Here is an 18,552-nt window from a genome sequence, read left to right as displayed (position 1 = left end):
TCTTTAAAGTTATAATAATTATAGCCTTTGGATTTTTATCCAACGGCTTATGATAATTGATCAGGAGGATCCTCTCCATTAGCTCAGGAGATGATCCAGATCCCTCCATTCCTGGTGTTATCCAACGGCTCATGATAACTGGTTAGGAGAATCTCTCATTAGCTCAGGAGAGGATCCAAATCCCCCCCATTCCTGGTGTTGTGCCGGTTTTCAACATTAGTCAACTTTAGGATATCGTTTGTTGTCTGTATTCAATGATCCAGGTGGCAACAGTTGTGGTGGTCGTTGGTTGTTCAATCTTGGGGCTTGAAGCTCCGGTCGCTCACTTGCTTCTTTAGCTGTAAAGCACCGGGCTTTTAGTCGCCGTTTTTACTCCATAATTTTACTCAGAGGTTCGTAAAACGCTCGTTAAATCTTCATCTTCCAATTTTTTTGCTCAAATGAATAAAAACTAAACCGAAATTTCATTTCCGAAACTGGGGTTTTACTCAGAGGTTCGGATTGGACTCTGGCCTGCAATTGGCCAATGGGTTCCCTTTCTGTGATCCCATTGAGTTGGGGAAGCTCTATCTTCATTGGTTAGTCCTTTACACTGCTTAAAGTTATTTCTTTCTTCGGATTAAATTTTTATTGTATCGGGAACACAAGTCACGTGGTGTTATAATTTGAGTAGAATTGTATCGCCACGCGGCCGGTACACCGAAAAATTGGCCTTCTGTGTTGGAGTTTATGATTATGCTTCTTGATTTGGTAGTATAAAGTTTGAACCTTTTTGTTCAGGTGGGAAGTTTGATGTGCACAAAGCTTTGCCTCCCAAATTATGTAGTGTGAGAATTTCGTATATAATTTTTTTTTATACAGTATTTGGTGTATAGAAGTTGGGTTTTGATTTTGTTATAATGTGAATTCAATTGTGTGTTTCTGTCTTGACAGGGAGTTGCAATTAGCCCGAGAGCTTTTGCAAGTCGGAATTCGGTGAAGAAATTGAGAAGGGACGGGCAGGCACGAAAAAAGGTAGCAGATAAGAGCATTGCTTCCGAAGATGATTGTGTTAAAAATGACGAGAATGTGGAATCTTCTGTTAATTTAGCTGCAGAGGAACTGGTTGCATTCCCTTCCAGAGGTGCTGTGCTTCAGGCTTGCACTGTTACATCCGGGTTGATAGCGGCTTTGGGTATAATTATTCGACAGGTAGGATTTACTTAGTGTGTTCGTGAATCGATGTTCTTTCAAGTTTTCGGTTCACGCAAATCAACTGTATTCACTGCCCTATTTTACCTTGTTGAGAACAGGATCATTGGCCAGTCGGTTTTGTAGACCAGGATATACATTTTGGACCTTGTCGAACATACATGCTGCACTGAAATGTCTTAAACATCATGCTGTGACACAATTGTCCTTGTTTCTGATTATTTTATGTGCTGAAGTTCATATTTTGTCTGAGAAAATCAATATGTTTTCCCACGAACGTCGACTAGTCATGACCATACACATCTTCCATCAGAACCTGAATTATAAATTAAAAGTTAAAATGTTTTCTCCGAGGCCCGAGTTTAGTTAATAGTTAAGACATTCTACTCTAGAGTGTAATGTTACTCTCAGGTTTTGTAAAAGGAACAGAAAAGTATGGTTGGAGTTTTGCTTAACTTGGTAAGTAATCTGCATTTTAAATTTTATATCTTATCTGCAACTTGCAGGCATCTCATGTTGCAAAGATTGAAGGATTGCCAGTCTTTGACTGCTCATTGGAAGTACCATGTATGAACACATACATGCTATCTCGATGCAAGAATTAGTAGTGAAAATTTTGTTCTTATTCTCTTTGGCAAAGACAGTCTATAAGCTGTTACCGAAGCAAGATACTTTTTATTGCCTTCTTCTTTGTTTTCCTTTATGTTTTGGATTTTTAATGTCTTTTTTCTGGATTTAGTTGTTTCATTAGTTTCAAGAGCATAACTCGTTTCCCCCATCGGGTCCAGTTGATTTTGAGGTGTGGCATCTTCAGTTGATTTCTGGATTGGTTATTCTGATATCACTTAGCCGATATCTATTATTGAAGACATGGCCGGATTTCGCGGAGTCCAGCGAAGCCGCCAATCAGCAGGTACCTACTTTCTGTTCTAGCTGTATATCGGCAAGGACTCTGTCAATATAGTAATTCAGTCCCACATTGCTGCTTGAAGACATCGCTTTTTATTGATAGTGTCGTCCATAGTTGATTCCGCATCTCTCCATTTCCTGTAATTTAGGTCCTTACATCACTTCAACCTTTGGACTACATAATCGTTGCATTTTTGCCTGGGGTCAGCGAGGTTAGCTAGTCCTTGTAACCTGATTGTAGTATTGTTCAGTTCTTCTCTGCTCAGCTAATTTTGCATTAATTCATCGTGCATTGGATGGACAGGAACTTCTTTTTCGGGGTGCCTTGCTACCACTTTTTGGATCTAATTGGAGGAGTGCCTTGGTAGTCGCCATCATTTTTGGTGTTCTACACCTGGGCAGTGGCCGAAAGTATTCCTTCGCTGTTTGGTACTTATCCTTTTCTGGTTCATTCATGTCATTGTTAGACAGTTTTCCTTTTTTCATTTCATATTTCACGTATAATTATTTCGATGAACTCTCATGAAACTGCATTGAAGATTAGTTATGATTTTGCGTTAAAACGTGTTTCAGGGCAACTTTTGTGGGTCTTGTGTATGGTTATGCAACCGTCGTCTCCTCTAGCCTTATCGTGCCAATGGCTTCTCATGCAGTCAACAATTTGGTTGGAGGGATGTTATGGCGTTACCGATCAGATTCATCACGGAAGTTATGAGAAGACTGTCACTGTCACCCTTACCAGAAAATGTACATAATTTGTCTTGTAAATTGGGGAGTGTATAGCTAGTGAGGCACTATTACTAAAACGTATTACTTTTGTATATCTATAAGGAAGAAAGTTGAAACAAAACCAATGCACACACGGTTTGTATAACCACGCGAATAGTGTGCAAGTTTTGATTCACTTTGTCAGTATTTCGCACTAAGTATGTACTCTAGTCAATCCCATTATTTTTAACGTATTTGTGTACTTTTAAAAGAACTTTTGTCTTCTTTTTTATGCCATTTAAAAACTTCATGATGTAAAACTAGAAAAACTAAAATTTTGAGGTGAGCAACTAAGATGACACAAGGACATCAATACTCGATCAGTTGTCTCTTCATGATATCGTATGATTAACACAAAACAAAATGCTATGATTGTGGTACATCCATGCCAAGTTCTTCTAACCTTGTAGTTAAAACGCTGTTAATCCAAAACAAGTTCAAATGAAAACAAACAAAATTAGACCTGAATTGACCTATAAAAACCTGTTTAATCTAAATTTTGGCATCGTTGACCAATAAAAACAAGAATCGAAACCACGAGTAGTGTTGCAAGTTGCAACAGCTTTATTCGAAGTTTGGAAGCGCAGTTGCGGGTACGAGTACGAACGCTTCCCGCAAAAGCTGCTGTGGTTATTCGCGGTTTGCTTGGAAATCATCAAATCAATAGGGACGCCAGCGTTTTGGATAATTAAGCAGAAGAAGCAGCAGCAGCCTTTGACCAAAAACGCGCTTTTTCAAACGGCAAGTTTTGTTCCCGCGTCCGATATGAGCGGGTGCCTACTCGATCTAGGAATTACCGAATCCTTCGACCTTATCCTTTTCTGCCTTTTTACTCTCTAATTTTCCCTTTATATATATATTTCTCTTAATCCCTTCTTTTTAATCAAACAGTAACTCCTAATCTCTCAGATTCTTTGAAGTTTAAACCCTCTCTGTGAATTGATTCCAATCTCCCCAGATTTACACATCAATGGCAGCGGTATGTTTTTTTTTTTGTTTTCCTTCATGTCTTGTAAATCTTGTTTTCCTGATCTTAGAGATGTAGGGTTTGTTTTTCTATCATCTGTGCATGAGACGTCCGTCTGTTAGGGTTTTTAGAAAATGACAGATTTTGTATTGATAACACGTCAGTGACGATCCATCTTATACAGAAAAATGGACGTTCGAAGTCTAGAAGTCACAGAAAGATCAAAAGTGTGATTATTACACAGGAAATTGTTTCCATGAATAACATTATTTGCTTACTGTATAAATTGTAGTATGAGAAGGGAAGGGCGTCAGTAGGGGGAGGGGGACCTCTACCAAAATTTGGGGAGTGGGACGTGAACAATCCGGCATCGGCTGAAGGATTTACAGTCATATTCAACAAGGCCAGAGATGACAGAAAGTCTGGTGGAACTCCATTGATTAATGTTGCAGCAGCACCAGAAAAATATGCTTCCCGTAAAAAAAGTGACAAATATAATAATCACCCCAAAAAGGTAATAATAATTATTAATATCCATGCCTAATTATTTAACAATTTAAGTTTGTTTATATCTCTAAATTCTGATTGAATGTATATCGCAACTAATTATCTACCTACACTTTGTGGATGCAGAGCAAGTGGCTTATCTGCTGCGGTTCTTAGGGTTTCTGGACATTGACTCATTCGAAAGAATCTTGCACGACAAGAAAACAATATTGTTCTTCTTATTCCTTAATCCTTTTTTTTTTTTTTTCAATTTTGATGTGTTACTCCTTGATTTTTCCATTTCAAGGAGAGCGATATATTGAGGAACGAATAATGAAATACTATTTAATTTTTTTCATTAGCTGTTTTGTTTTATTTTATTTGCCCAATCTGTTGAATGCTAATGCAACCCACAATGGAACTGGTTGACTGATCTGTAATAGTCACCTCTAGATCACATTTATACTCTTGGCCAAATCATGGAAAAATTCTTTCATTACGGGATATATTATATCACGCGTCCGATCACATTTTTTTTCAAAAATTAGACTTCAAGTATTTGAGACAGGAGAAAATTTTGAGTCAGATTGCTTTACCAGTCGCATGGTGCCACATCATTCAGTAGTTCCACTCAAACTTTCATTGACAAATATATCGATATATTATTGACAATTATTTAAGTAAAGTAGTGATGGAATTAATAAGATGAACAAATGTGGTAGTCAATAATGTGTGAATATACTTATTGATATTGAATGATTTGAGAAGCCAATTAATCAGATAGTTTCAAATTCTGCTAATTGATCCGATGAATGACTTAATCTAGATCCACCCATAATACACACTCCTGAAAGTGTAGCCGGACAAAAGATGAGATCCAACCCAAAAATTTGTCCAAATAATGCTCCTCTCTAAGCCTTCGTACTTAGGTCATCTTCAACGGAATGGGGGCCAGATAACTCATTTTAGCCCTCCAGTCCTCCAAAAAATTAATATTTTAATGAACAGTGCAGAGCCATATTTCTTACCATTTGCAACCGAGGGCCAAAGGGTCATAAGGCCAAACATAATTTATTATTTAAATTTAAAAACCACAAAAACTTAAATTTAAAAACTACAACTTATATTTAAAAACTACAAATTAAATTTAAAAATTACAACAATTTAAATTTATAGGAAAAAATGAGAACTTTTTAATATTTATTTTTTTAATTTTGGCTGAAAAAAAAAATTCAAATCCAACGGTAACTGACGTTAGCTAGCCGTTGGATTTGAATTTTTTTGGGCTATAAATAGGGTGGATATTGGGCTATAATTCACACACCTTTGAATTCAATCTCTTTCAATTCAAGTTTGTAATGAATTCCAACTTTGGATCCTCTTTGAATTCCAACTGGGGGTCATCCAATTCCGAATTGGAATAAAAATGGGCGCATATGAGACAAGAAGATGAGGAGTCTAATGAAGAAGATGAAGCATGGCGCAACACACAATATGTGGCAACCATGGCTGTGTCCATGGTGTGTCAGCCAATTGAGGAACAACCTCAGTGGGGTGGCTCTGTTATTGGTCGCTTTTACAAACCACAAAACATAGCGATGGCGCATGCCAATCTGATGAACAACTACTTCAACCCCAACTCGGTGTACACATAAGAGGAAATCAAACGTCGCTCCCGGATGAGGCCTCGTGTGTTTGAGCGTTTACTTCATGATGTCCAACAGGTCAATCCATACTTTCGATAGAAGCTGGACAGAGCAGGTCGCCCTAGTTTCTCGCCTCATTAGAATGTTACTATTGTACTCCGAATGATGGCATATGCCTCCCCAGCTGATGCAATGGATGATACATATGGTATGTCTGAGTCTACATGTCTTGATACTCTTGCTGAATTTTGTGGCACAATTGTTCATCTTTACAAAGAGGAATACCTCCGTGAGCCAAATCAAGAAGATCTGGATCGGCTTCTTCGCAGAGTTGAAGATTGTGGCTTTCCAGGCATGATAGGGTCATTAGATTGCACGCATTTGAATTTGAATAACTATCCCACTAGATAGCAATGAGGCTTTAGCGAAAGGTCGAGAAAGCCAACTATTGTGTTAAAGGCGGTTGCTTCGTATGACACATGGATTTGATATGCTTTTTTTGGAGTCCCCGGATCCCAAAATGACATTACAGTTCTTAGGCGTTCACCCCTCTTCAATAACCTGACGGAAGGTAAATCACCTTATCTTGACTACTACATCAACGACCGTTAGTACAATATGAGGTATTACTTGGCAGATGACATCTACCCAAAGTGGGTGACAATTGTCCAAGCAATTCCAAACCCTGTGAATGACGCCGAAAAGTGTTTTACCTTACACCAAGAAGCATATCGGAAAGATGTTGATAGAGCTTTCGGTATTCTACAAGTACGGTGGAAGATCATCAAGGAACCGGCAAGAGGGTGGAGTCGAAAAAATTTGGACTCCATCATGATGTCTTGGATCATTTTATACAACATGATTGTGGAGGATAAGTGAGATGGGTATATTGATGGAAAGTCTGATGACGACCAAGAGGATCCAAATAGGTTAAGAATGGCTCGTGCAAAAATATATGATGGGGCTAATTTGCCTTTCAATCCAAGAATTGATAGTATCTCGTTAAATGAGTACATGAGGTGCTATAAGATGATACGTTCCTGTACCACAAACAAGTACCTATAACAAGATCTTGTTGCACATCTTTGGGCCAAAAGAAGCATATAGTAGGCATTTTAAGTTTTATGTTGTTAAATGTTGTTTAAGTTTCATGTTGTTAAATATTTTTTTATATTGTATAATTTTTATGTTGTTTAATATTATTTAACGTTGTTTCATGTTACTTAATATTATTTAATGGCTTAGGAAGTTATAGGAAAAACAATATATATTTTTTTTAATTTTGTAAAATAAAAATTTCAAAAATAACGGCTAGCTGACGTTAGCTAGTTACCTTTGCATTCAAATTGTGGCCCAGCCCCGGGTCGGCTGGCTGGCTAGGTTGGGTCGGCCGGTTGACCCTTTTTTGTCTAGTGGGACCCACGGGTCATTTGGCCTAGCTATAAGTTGGAGATGATTTTCGAGCTATTTTCAATCCTCTAACTATCTGGACCCTTCATTTGGAGATGACTTTAACATAAACTTGATGTGTTTTTACAATGGATAAAAATTGGATGCTCATTAATGAATACCTTTTGATTTTGCCCAACAATATTTTAACACATATTTTTGTTTTAAAAAATAATGACTGTGGAATTAAGTTGTTTTAAACTTTAAAAATACAAAAAACACACGACACTTTTTTATTAGACACCAAAACATTATCCTTTTGCTGAGATGACTCTTTAACAAGCCACTTGCGATCTTGGAGTCTTGGATTTTGTAACAAAGGAAAACAATATTTCCACTGTGGTCCCTACTGGTCAAAACTTCGGACCAAGATTGTGTGCGCTCCTAGTTTCCATCCTCTTTCATGCATTCCTACTTTATCAACAATTATTCCATATCAAGTTAATTTAAAGCTTTAGATTTCGTCACGTCACCAACAACACTCAAGTTTTGGTAATGATGAAGATATTGTGTGCACAGTTTTGCACCTTATGGTGCTTTTATGGAACCACATGTGAGGAGGACGACAGATTCAACTGTTGGTTTCTGCAACTCTCGTCTTAGCGGCAATATTTGAGATTTTACGAAATTAAACGCCTGGACTGAAGCACCAGAAACTGCAGATTCAAAATTTTACAAAAAAAATATTTGTTTTGCAGAAAACAACCGTTGAATCTGTCGTCCTCCTCACATGTGGTTCCATAAAAGCACCATAAGGTGCAAAACTGTGCACACAACATCTTCACCATCACCAGCATCTTCACAATCTTGGTCCATTTTACGGCAAGAAAATTGGAGTGGGAGGGAAAGGTAGAAAAATTGGGCATTAAAGAAACTTGAGTATTGTTGGTGACGTGGCGAAATCTGGAGCCTTAAATTAACTTGGTATGGAATGAATGGTTGATAATGTAGGAGGGCATGGAAGGGATGGAAACTAGGAGGGCAGACAATCTTGGTCCCAAAACATCACGTGCGAAAGTCAAGCTGCCATTGTCCGATGGCTTGCACTGCACAGAAAAAGGACTCACCTTGAAGCTGATGACTTTGGTGGGCGGGGCGTCCTAAAATCTTCTGGTTTCGGATCCTAAAAACGTACTGGGTGAACCCGAATACCCCAAATGCAAAGAAAATGGTAAGCTGCGCTGTGGAAGGTGGCTGTGCCAGCGACTACTTAGCCGTAGCCATATCGGCCGTCTGTTTCATTCTGTAAGTTTTTCTGGCTCTTGTGGGTCTCTATCTGTTTAAATTCATCACAGTTTAATAGGTTTTGTTGGGTTTTTTCAAATTAGTTTGCTTTGGGGTTTTGGGATTCTGATGCTCTTGCTGATGGGGAAGTTAGATTGGGTGAAATATTGTAACATATTGCTTGCTGGGTATCTGTTTGATTTAATGTCTCAGAGAGAATTTTGAGTTAAAGCAAAAGATTTGAAATTTCCATGTGAAAGGGTGCAATAGGGTATCCAAATTTGTAGCCTTTAGCTTTCTATGAGTTCATTAGTTTGGATAGAAGTACTATTTGATGTTCAAAGTTTGATAAGCAAAGTTGTTGACCTCATTTTTAATAGTGAATGAATGGAAAGAAATTATAGAATTTTCAGATTATATATGCTGATTTGTTTGCTCATGTGCTTTGAGTTATTCTGTGATTATTATACTTTTATGCTAAACAAACCTCACTCATAAAATAACTCCAGTCTTTTGTATGGTTGGTTTCTTTCTTTCAGGCTTCTTTCACGGGTAATCTTACCCTTTGCCGTTCACAAAATTCCTCTTCCGAAACGCAGTAGCTTTTGGATTCCAGTGATTCAAATTTACGCCAGCTTCAACCTTTTGTTGTCGCTTGTGGTGATTATCGATTTCTATGTTCAATAATCCATCAATACTGTTCTTAATAACTTCAGCTGTTATAAGTTGTATTATGGGGATCTTTTGTTACCATTTATAAATAAAGCATGTTTTCCTGCAGATGTCTCTCAATTTTCTGAAATTCGAGAAGACATATTGGTGGCAGTCTTGCTATCTTTGGGCAGGTTGTTTACTGATTTTATCATGACTTTGAAGTTAATTTTACAGTTTCTCGTTTGTGAATTTCTATAGTTTTGTGTACTCTTTTAAGTATCTTTTTTTCTTTCAGTCTGGATTGGAGCTCCTCTTGGCTTTGGTTTACTACTTAGCTGCCGCATATCACAGGCCTTTCAACTGTATTACATTTTTGTAAAGTAAGCATATGTTTTACATACTTAAGAAATCAATGTTGCATTGTAAAGCTCAATATTACAATTGGGCTGCAACTCGCCAAGTATTCAATCAGAAAATTAAGCTGCGGAACCAAAACCAATTAAGAAAGAGATTTAGGTTGCATTTGTATTGGTTTTTATTGATAACCTGTGTGCTACACTTATGTGCAATTGAAATTTCAGGAGGTGTCTACCACCAATCAGATCTTATATTTTTCTTCCACTAATTCTCTTGCCATGGTTTGCTTGGGCTGCTTGTAAGGCTCTCTGAATTGATTTCTAATTGGGATATCTACCCCGGAGGCCTGTGTCTTACACAGTGTGTGTTGTATGATTTGTAGTGATCCACATCAAAAGGCCTCTAAATCATCGATGTCACGTGGGAACTCAGTGGATCATCCCAGACATGTCCCTCCACGCACTATATGTTGCCATTTTGGTAGGATTCACGGGGGCTATTCGGCATATAGAGTTCAGGTTTGACGAACTTAGAGACCTCTGGCAGGGAATACTTGTATCAGCCTCTTCTATTGGTACACCACGGTGATCTATTTTTGGTTTGTTCAATGAATATAAAAAATGATACTCCAAATTTTTTCCAATGAAGGGTGTTCATCTTAATCCAATTCAGATTAGATTTCTTTAGTTTGAATGACAAGTGGTCCCAAATATAGTCTTGTTGTATAGGCCTTATTGGTATCTCTGTCATAAAGTTTGTGGGGGGGGGGTTTCGACTACATAAAGTTGTATAAGGGAAAACATAGTAGATGCGGTTTTACTCATTTGTTGGACCTCGCTAATTGTCTGCCTCACATGGCAATCAAACTATACACTTTGACCTGCAATTTGTTTCTCTGATAGGAGTCGAAATAAATGTTTTAGGCATGACATAAAAAATCTCTACTAATGTTTCGTGCTTCCATATTAATCTTGAAAAAGAGGAAGGCACAATAGTCCTAGCATTTTCATGGCTGCTAAAAGGCTAGTTTACTTCTGCTCTTAGATATCGTGGAAGAAACTATCATGTTACTGAAAACTGTGTCATTGATTCTTAACTTTCTTGTAAGATGATGAAGGCTGCAATATATCAGTAATATATGGTTAATTGAATCAGTACAACTTGTTTGCCCTGCTTTTGACTGGTTCTCCTTATTGCTTCCAGGAGTATGGGTTGTTGCTCACATTTTGAATGAAATTCATGATGATATCTCTGGGCTTCAAGTTGCCTCTAGATTTGTGCTCTTAGTTACGGTATGATTTATCATCTGGTAGTAGTAGTACCTTTTCATGTTATGCACCTGTGTAAAAGTACTTATGCGTTATGCGTGTGCTAACATTTCTAAGGTATATATGATAGGCAAGCATTCTTGTGTTAGCTTTATTTTCGATATCAAGTTCACAACCTCTTCTATCACAAATCAGCTTGAGGAAAAGGGAGCCCCTATCATTTGAGACAATGGGTAAGGCTCTGGGCATACCTAACAGTGGAATGCTATTGCCAAGGGAACCAGCACCTGTGGTGGATCCTAATGAACCACTTGATAAACTTCTTATGAACAAAATATTTCGTCAGTCCTTCATGGAATTTGCAAACAGGTATTCCGTTTTTCACTAAGTTACATATTTAAAAATACATTTGCACTAATAATTATTATGCCGAAATATACTCTTGAGTACAGAACACGACTTTCTCCTGAAGCTAACTGAAAAGAAATAATGAATTGCCCAAAGGCTGAAAGTAATTTTATCCAGCCAAATGGAACCTTCAAAGATTATGCATTTTTCTATCAAAAACTTGCAGTGGTATCTATTTTCTGCCCGGACAATTGAGATAAAGAATAAATCATTGATCATGTGGAGTATTTATTTTGTTCTATTGTTCTTCTTAATCACAGTTGTTTGGCAGGGGAGAGTGTCCATTTTTATGAGGAAGTGCATGAACTTGGTAAAATACCAGCGGATGATCCTGTAAGAAGGATTTACATGGCACGGCATATCATTGACAAATACATAATTGCAGGTTTGTAATTTTGTCAGTGAAAGCCAACATTTTTGTTCTGCTGCTTAACGATATGATTTACCGTCTTCAACCTAGTCTCACACTAACTAGGAGTTAAGTCTCACAAATATGTGGGGGCATTTTTTTTCCAATTTCACCATACAGGTGCAGCAATGGAGGTGAACATTTCTCACCGAAGCAGACAAGCAATTTTGACTACTTCCAATTTGGCACAACCAAATCTTTTTAATGATGCTTTAAATGAGCTGATACAGCTGATGAAAACGGTAGGATGAATATTTCAGGCTCCAAAAATTTTTCTTCAACTGACTTTAGTATAATATTACAGTGGATTGATTTCTAAGCTTTTCTTTCTCTTTTTTTACCCTCTGAAGAGCTTGGCAAAAGATTTCTGGTCATCCATATACTCCATTAAGTTCAAAGAAGAAGCCAGTATGAGATCTCATGAGCTGGAACAGATGACAAGTTGGAACCCCTCTCCCACTCCTAGGTTGAGTTCTGTACGTGGCGTTGATGATCCATTTCACCAAGAACAAGAATCATGACTTTGGCTGTAACACACATCACCAAGGCCTACAATGAGCCAGACATGGAAAAATATGGTAACTGGAAGCTTGTTAGACCCACAAGGGTATGCTTCCGACAACATTATCGCTTGGACGGTATGAACATACTGAAGATTAAGAAGAGATATGGAAGTTTCATGAAAGTTTAGCAAACTTTTGTTTGGCGATTACCGGACACGTGAAGAAGTGTTTGATTCTAGCTAGTTTATGAAGGCGTAGCGTCACTTGATCTGTACATACCCCCTCTTCAGATATATTATGAGTTACACTACCGTCTAAAAATTGAAAAAATGATTCTACAAGTAGTTTCCAGCTGTTGTGATCTTCATGTTTTAGTTATGGAGAGGAAGCATAACAAGGGCTCGGGAAGAACTTGCGTGTAACTGGGTTTCATGCGGTCTTCTTTCTTCATCTTCAATCACGACTATAATCATGTGATGAGGAACACTAAAAGTAGAGCGATACGGAAACAAGCTGCAGTTAAGTATTTGCCAAGGGCTCATGTAGAACTAGGGTGAAAGGAGTGAGGATCCTCGCTGAATCATTTTTGTGAGGATCCTAGAGATTCTCATATCACATCCGTTCAACATATATTGTGTTGTTAAAAATCATTATAAATTTTTTTATTTAAAATTAAATATAAACAGTATCTGACGAAAACGGATCAGCCGCTGAAGGATATGATTAGAGGATTTCCAAGATCCTCGTAAAAAGAATGCGAGGAAAATCCTCTATCGGGTGAAAGTTCGGAAACTAGTACTAGAGAAACTAGTACTATAGTCTTTTCAATAAATGAAATAAACAAGTTTTCCCAAAAGTAAAAACAGTATGTACCGTCTCCCCAAATCAATCCCAATGACAGATCACACCAGTAAAAGCTGCTACCATATATACACAGCTCTTAAATGGTGTAGAACTTCCCTATAGTCCGTCTTTTTCCCCCAAAACCCAAAAAAGATGGTGCCTCCATTTCATGACCTAACGACCCAACCCCTCTGGCTTCTCCTTCCTTCCACTCTTGGCTTCTTCATCCTCCTCAAGCATATCACCGCTCTGGCCAAATGGGTCTTCATCCTCCTCCTCAGAGCCCCCAAAAACCTGAAAAATTACGGCTCGTGGGCGTTGGTCACCGGTGCAACCGACGGCATAGGAAAAGCATTTGCCTTCCAACTTGCCCAAAAAGGCCTAAATATAGTCCTAGTCAGCCGGAACTCCACCAAGCTCAAATCAGTCTCCGATAAAATCCATGCAAACTCTCCCTCTACCCTAATAAAAACCATTGCATTCGACTTCTCAGGCAGCGGCTTGGACGGGTTGGACGAGCAGCTGGAGAAGGAGATCAGGGGTTTGGACATCGGCGTTTTGATCAACAACGTCGGGGTTACATACCCGAGTGCAGGATTCTTTCACGAGGTTGATGAGGAAGTGTGGATGAACGTTGTGAAGGTGAATGTGGAGGGTACAGCTAGAGTGAGCATGGCAGTTGTGCGAGGGATGGTTGAAAGGAAGAGAGGTGCAATAGTTAATATTGGTTCTGGGGCTGGCATTGTTGTGCCTTCTCATCCTCTCTTCACGATCTACGCCGCTACAAAATCGTAAGCATCAAATTTTAAATTAATTTATCTCTCTCTCTCTCTCTCTCTCTCGATCTACGCCGCTACAAAATCGTAAGCATCAAATTTTAAGTTAATTTATCTCTCTCTCTCTCTCTCTCTCTCTCACACATACACACACACATACATCTGCATATATTATACATACATATTTTCCTTGAATTTACAAGGTTTGCTAGATCAAAAAAAGAAAAGAAGTTATAATTGAATGCGTGCTACTACCCTCGATCTTGTTATGTCATAAAACCCTTACTAACTAACCGACTTATTAACTGTATTCATCTACAACTCTGCTATACTGCCGCATGCAGTTTCATGGGTGCCCATCAAGCTTTGCACGTGACGCTTTTAACTAAGTACTGAGTCATTTGTTTATATTTCATGCATTAATTAAGGTAACGTTTTCATCCTATGTGAAACATCCAATGTCAAAAGCATTAACAAATTAACCTTTGTACAGCATCCCTGTCAATTGGAAGTTCATGGGAATCAATAATCCATCAATTTGACCACCTATATGTTGTCCAACTCTTTAAATAATGCAAGTGCAACACACCATTGTGAATTTGTGGCTGTGTGTTGGTACAAAAAAGAATATAAAAACACAAAAATATTTATAGTACTCGAGGGTATAAGATATTTGAGGTATTTTAATAATTAGATTTTTATTTTTGTGTTTTTGATCAAAAATTTAATAATTATTCAAGGTATATCTAGCTAGCTAACACATATTTCTGAATATTTTAGTAGAGAACATTTCTGCTTATACACACATTATTTGGTAGTGATTTATTAAAAAATAAAAATACAATAAATTTTAATTAAAAATTATGTGTGTAAATGCTTTTCTGAAAAAGCACCATTTGAAATTTTCTCAAAAAAATTACTTTTGATTTTGTTATCATTTGGTAATTTTCTTTATTTTCTAAAGGCAGCATCAAACAAGCCTTTTAGTTATTTTCAGATTTCAAAAACACTTTTACATTTTTTTTTGAATGCCACTTTTTTTATTTTGTTATCGTTTTTAGCTCGTCAAACGATCCTTTAACTAACTGTTTTTCTGTTGGCCATGCTTAACGATCACGAACACATTTTACATATCTAGTTAATTGTTATTTACTCTTGTAATTAATTGGTTTAATCGGATTGGTTTTACTATCATACATATATTATGCAGTTATGTGGATCAACTGTCTAGATCCCTCCACGCGGAATACAAGATGTACGGAATTGATGTGCAAAGTCAGGTACCATTATACGTAGCAACAAAACTGGCGTCGAGGGTTGCTTCGATCGAAAGGCCCTCCCTCTTCATACCAACCCCAGATGCTTATGCAAAGGCAGCCATTCAGCGGATTGGCTATGAAGCTCGCTGCGCACCGTTCTGGGCTCACTCAGTCCAGTGGTTCTTCTCGCGCTTGGCCCCCGACTCTCTTCTCGATGCTTGGCGCCTCTCTATTGGTTTAAAAAGAAGGGGGAAGAAACTCCATGAAGAACTAATATAATACCTACTTTGTGTTTTGACCAAAAAATAACACACACTCTGTTATTTCTCTCTTGTGTGAGCAGACAAGTTTATGCAATTAATTTTAGATTATATATGAATTGACATGAGAGGAACTATGATATTACTATTTAAGTTTTTCTACCACATAACTTAATTAAAGCGCTTTTTATTTATCCAAAACTTATTTACATTTTCGTAAGCAATGAAAGAGTAGTTAACTTACAATAGTCTCAGTATCATAGGAGAAATTTTTTCAGTGCCCCGTATTTAAGTAAGTAGTAAACATGTCATAAAATAAGCATAGGGACATGAAAAAATATATCATTTGTTCTCCTTATATTATAACATGTCAAGTACCGCTTAAAAACCCAATACTTGAAAAAAAATCTCATATAATAGAATTATGGTTTATTGTGTGTTTTGTTGAATATAGTTGACTCTGCCACGTCATCATTGAAGTGTAATATTGATGAGTCATCGAGGATTAATTAGAAGGTTGTTAGGGTTGGTTAAAAGTCTGGTATGTTAGTTGTATTGGTTAGCGTAGGAGCTAAGTCTCTCTCTAGCTCTGTATAACTCAGAAATGAGTTAGTTTGTCATTCATTCTAGTTCATCAATAGTAAAAGATTGTATTCATTTCTCTGATCCTCTCTCTTCTTCCTTAAAGCTTTTCTCTGCAACTATTCATTTTCTGCAATTCTCATACTCTGCTATCATGGTTTCATCGCCGACGGTCTCGGTCCTAGGTGTTGCTACTTTCGCTGTGCTATATGGTTGCTGATCTCATGTGTGTTTTCTGGGGTTTTCTTCAGTGCCGTTGGGCTTTCATGGAATCATGTTACAAAAACAAAAAAAACAAAAAGAAAAGGTGAAATAAATAGCGGGTCATGCACTAGCAGTTATTTAAGTTTTTGAAACTCACCTAACTCAAAAAGACGTCTTGGCCAAATCATTGAAGTTTTGTGTCAGCCTCTAGCATTTGCAACATCCAACTACTCTTCTCTCTTTTCACCATCATACTCAATGGCATGGTCCATTTTTTCAGCTGCTCAACATTAAACTTGTCGTTCAGTCTGTTTACAAAAACGAGAGATTTTTCAGTGTGATTGGTGTATGGAATGGTACACTACGTGTCACTATACGAATAGTGTGATATGTGTTAAAAGTTATTAACTTTAAAAATAAAATTTCTCACCACTTCTACTAAAACACGTGATGTACCACTTGTATTCCCGTCATAATTAAAAATTTCTCTACAAAAACAAAGTCCTTGATTTCACTCACCACGTGGCAGCATCAGTAATGGAATTACATGAATTTGTGGCAAGCACTATAGGGTTCATCTCTCTTTGCAATCCTCCTCCAATTTTTTTAGATGGGTATGGGTCACGTTCCTGACACCCCCAAAGAATCTCAAGGAGTATGGCTCGTAGGCAATCGTTACGGGCTCTGCCGATGGAATCAACAGAACCCTTGCCTTTGAAATGGCTTCAAAGTGTCTTAACTTAGTTTTGCTTGATCGAAACACTTCAAAGCTTGAAGCTAGCTCCAATGAAATACGTGAAAAATATGGTGGAAAATTGGCATTAAGAATATTCATGGACTTGGCAAAGTTTGGTGGGGGAGGAAATAGCTAATTCCATGGTGGAAGAGGTAAAAAGGGCTTGATGTTGGTATTTTGGTAAATAGTGCAGGAGTGGCTTACAGATTTGGTAAGTTCATCCATGATGTGGATGATTGGGAGTTGATGGAGATCCAAGTACGCTCAAGAAGAAGATGGGAGCAATTATCAATCTTGGTTCTGCCTCTCATGCCGTCCTTTCCTCTGTTCACCAATTATGCTTCTTCCAAAGCCTGAGTTCATTTATTCCTTAAACTTTTTCTTCTTTCAAGCGATATTCTGCTTTAAGTTAAATTATATAATCGTAAAAATCAAAGGGATTAAAACTTGGGTGTAGACGAGGAGCACATCATTTCTAACCAAACCTTTGTTTCATATTTTTATATCTCGTGGTTAGGCGATTGGTATGTGTTTAAGTGCAAGTCTATATAGCCTCGTAGATTGAAGCCCATACATTTTACTTCACATAGGCACCAACACTTTCACGTGTCCTAAGATTGCACCAACATTTTCACGAGTACTCCTCTATATCTTCCCAAAAGATCACTTGAAAGTTGAAACCCACAAGGCAAAATGAAGGCCCAATGTTGATAATATCATATGCCTTGACCCTCTTGGAAAGTCCAATTAATTTATTTGAATTCCGATTGGAGAAAATCTTAGATACAACCGGTTATTTTTTATGGAATTTTTTTTTCTTTTAATGGGGTCGTTCGTAATTAGATTTTTAAATATTCTTGCTTATTGTAATACGAAGTTCGTATATATTAACCCTTATGATTATATTTTTCTTAAAAAAAAAAAACCCCGTTTATGTGATTAAGAATGCATGCGTTATGTTGTATATATAGGTACCTTTCGAAGTTGTCAAGAAGCATTAGCTTGAAATACAAGCAGCATGGAATTGACATTCAGTGCCAGATTCCTTCTTCCCACCACCAGATATATACAGCATAGCAAGCATGCGATGGATTGATTGGCTATGAGAACCAATGTTCGCCCTACTGGTGCCACTCTCTGCAGTGGCTCATATTACATGGATTGCCCGATGCGTTTTTGAGTGCTATTGTATTTTGGTACGCCCATCGGTTGCGAAAGATTGGCCAATTGAAAAGGTTGGACAATAAAACGATGCAGCAAACAGCATGAAAATGATGAAAATCCAGTGCGCGCATTCTTTGTTTTGGTTAAGATTGTGAGGTGTTATTTGGTTTGCAGTGGCTAAGGAATCTTAACAAACAAATTCACAATGGACATATGATTCACCAATGGGAAAATTAATGTGAGTTATGGGAACATTGTCACGTCTTTAGTCCAGTTCGCACGTTACTAAAATTATACTTTAAATCATAATTTTGTCTTTCATTTATATAATTATATTATATACAACACTCATGTGAACGCAAGCACGATTATCTTTCCGTATCTTTCCATCATCTCCTTTTAAATTCTCTATGTTGTCTTTATCTTTTTATAAAAAATTAATAAAAGATGTTAATATGGTTTAACCATGATCGTTCATATAAGAGGGGA

General features: G+C 37.5%; 4 protein-coding genes and 1 pseudogene across 10 annotated transcripts; all 5 read left to right on the top strand.

Annotated features, from left to right (window-relative positions):
- The first annotated feature begins 188 nt into the window (after positions 1-188).
- On the top strand, positions 189-3,082 carry LOC103403103 (uncharacterized). Of its 7 annotated transcripts, none has more exons than XM_008341926.4 (9): positions 189-392; positions 493-578; positions 781-827; positions 934-1,191; positions 1,698-1,758; positions 1,980-2,104; positions 2,250-2,312; positions 2,405-2,529; positions 2,674-3,082. In XM_008341926.4, exons 2-9 carry the CDS (start codon positions 527-529, stop codon positions 2,813-2,815), a joined length of 873 nt encoding a protein of 290 aa, XP_008340148.3. In that variant the 5' UTR covers positions 189-392; positions 493-526; the 3' UTR covers positions 2,816-3,082. The 7 variants fall into 7 exon arrangements, with proteins under 7 accessions (XP_008340148.3, XP_070671176.1, XP_028951454.2 ...); XM_029095623.2 differs by having other exon boundaries at positions 276-392; positions 781-822; XM_070815075.1 differs by lacking the exon at positions 2,250-2,312.
- A 599-nt stretch (positions 3,083-3,681) lies between these two features.
- On the top strand, positions 3,682-4,679 carry LOC103403104 (protein NOI4-like). Its single transcript, XM_008341928.4, has 3 exons — positions 3,682-3,847; positions 4,128-4,349; positions 4,469-4,679. The coding sequence occupies exons 1-3, from the start codon at positions 3,839-3,841 to the stop codon at positions 4,496-4,498; spliced, it is 261 nt and encodes an 86-aa protein (XP_008340150.1). The 5' UTR covers positions 3,682-3,838; the 3' UTR covers positions 4,499-4,679.
- A 3,502-nt stretch (positions 4,680-8,181) lies between these two features.
- Positions 8,182-12,583, top strand: LOC103403101 (regulator of G-protein signaling 1-like). Its single transcript, XM_070815073.1, has 12 exons — positions 8,182-8,265; positions 8,368-8,661; positions 9,180-9,300; positions 9,422-9,485; positions 9,590-9,674; positions 9,876-9,949; positions 10,034-10,225; positions 10,855-10,943; positions 11,050-11,288; positions 11,588-11,712; positions 11,857-11,978; positions 12,087-12,583. Exons 2-12 carry the CDS (start codon positions 8,585-8,587, stop codon positions 12,255-12,257), a joined length of 1,359 nt encoding a protein of 452 aa, XP_070671174.1. The 5' UTR covers positions 8,182-8,265; positions 8,368-8,584; the 3' UTR covers positions 12,258-12,583.
- A 466-nt stretch (positions 12,584-13,049) lies between these two features.
- Positions 13,050-15,496, top strand: LOC103425516 (very-long-chain 3-oxoacyl-CoA reductase-like protein At1g24470). The gene is made up of 2 exons (XM_008363609.4): positions 13,050-13,873; positions 15,069-15,496. The coding sequence occupies exons 1-2, from the start codon at positions 13,236-13,238 to the stop codon at positions 15,394-15,396; spliced, it is 966 nt and encodes a 321-aa protein (XP_008361831.3). The 5' UTR covers positions 13,050-13,235; the 3' UTR covers positions 15,397-15,496.
- A 1,204-nt stretch (positions 15,497-16,700) lies between these two features.
- On the top strand, positions 16,701-18,168 carry LOC139192974 (very-long-chain 3-oxoacyl-CoA reductase 1-like; annotated as a pseudogene).
- Positions 18,169-18,552: the final 384 nt, after the last annotated feature.

The sequence above is a fragment of the Malus domestica genome, chromosome 16, assembly GCF_042453785.1.
Source record: "Malus domestica chromosome 16, GDT2T_hap1".
Taxonomy (NCBI): domain Eukaryota; kingdom Viridiplantae; phylum Streptophyta; class Magnoliopsida; order Rosales; family Rosaceae; genus Malus; species Malus domestica.
The sequence above is the reverse complement of the archived record's forward strand: the minus strand, read 5'-3'. Positions and strand labels throughout refer to the sequence as shown.

Coding starts and splice junctions, on each gene's coding strand:
- LOC103403103 (XM_008341926.4), top strand. CDS start 527: ATGGGTTCCCTTTCTGTGATCCCATTGAGTTGGGGAAGCTCTATCTTC. Junction 828..933: donor TGCCTCCCAAATTATGTAGT/GTGAGAATTTCG, acceptor CTGTCTTGACAG/GGAGTTGCAATTAGCCCGAG. Junction 2,530..2,673: donor AAGTATTCCTTCGCTGTTTG/GTACTTATCCTT, acceptor AACGTGTTTCAG/GGCAACTTTTGTGGGTCTTG.
- LOC103403104 (XM_008341928.4), top strand. Junction 4,350..4,468: donor ATAATAATCACCCCAAAAAG/GTAATAATAATT, acceptor TTGTGGATGCAG/AGCAAGTGGCTTATCTGCTG.
- LOC103403101 (XM_070815073.1), top strand. CDS start 8,585: ATGGTAAGCTGCGCTGTGGAAGGTGGCTGTGCCAGCGACTACTTAGCC. Junction 8,662..9,179: donor TCGGCCGTCTGTTTCATTCT/GTAAGTTTTTCT, acceptor TCTTTCTTTCAG/GCTTCTTTCACGGGTAATCT. Junction 11,713..11,856: donor TGACAAATACATAATTGCAG/GTTTGTAATTTT, acceptor TTCACCATACAG/GTGCAGCAATGGAGGTGAAC.
- LOC103425516 (XM_008363609.4), top strand. CDS start 13,236: ATGGTGCCTCCATTTCATGACCTAACGACCCAACCCCTCTGGCTTCTC. Junction 13,874..15,068: donor ATCTACGCCGCTACAAAATC/GTAAGCATCAAA, acceptor TATATTATGCAG/TTATGTGGATCAACTGTCTA.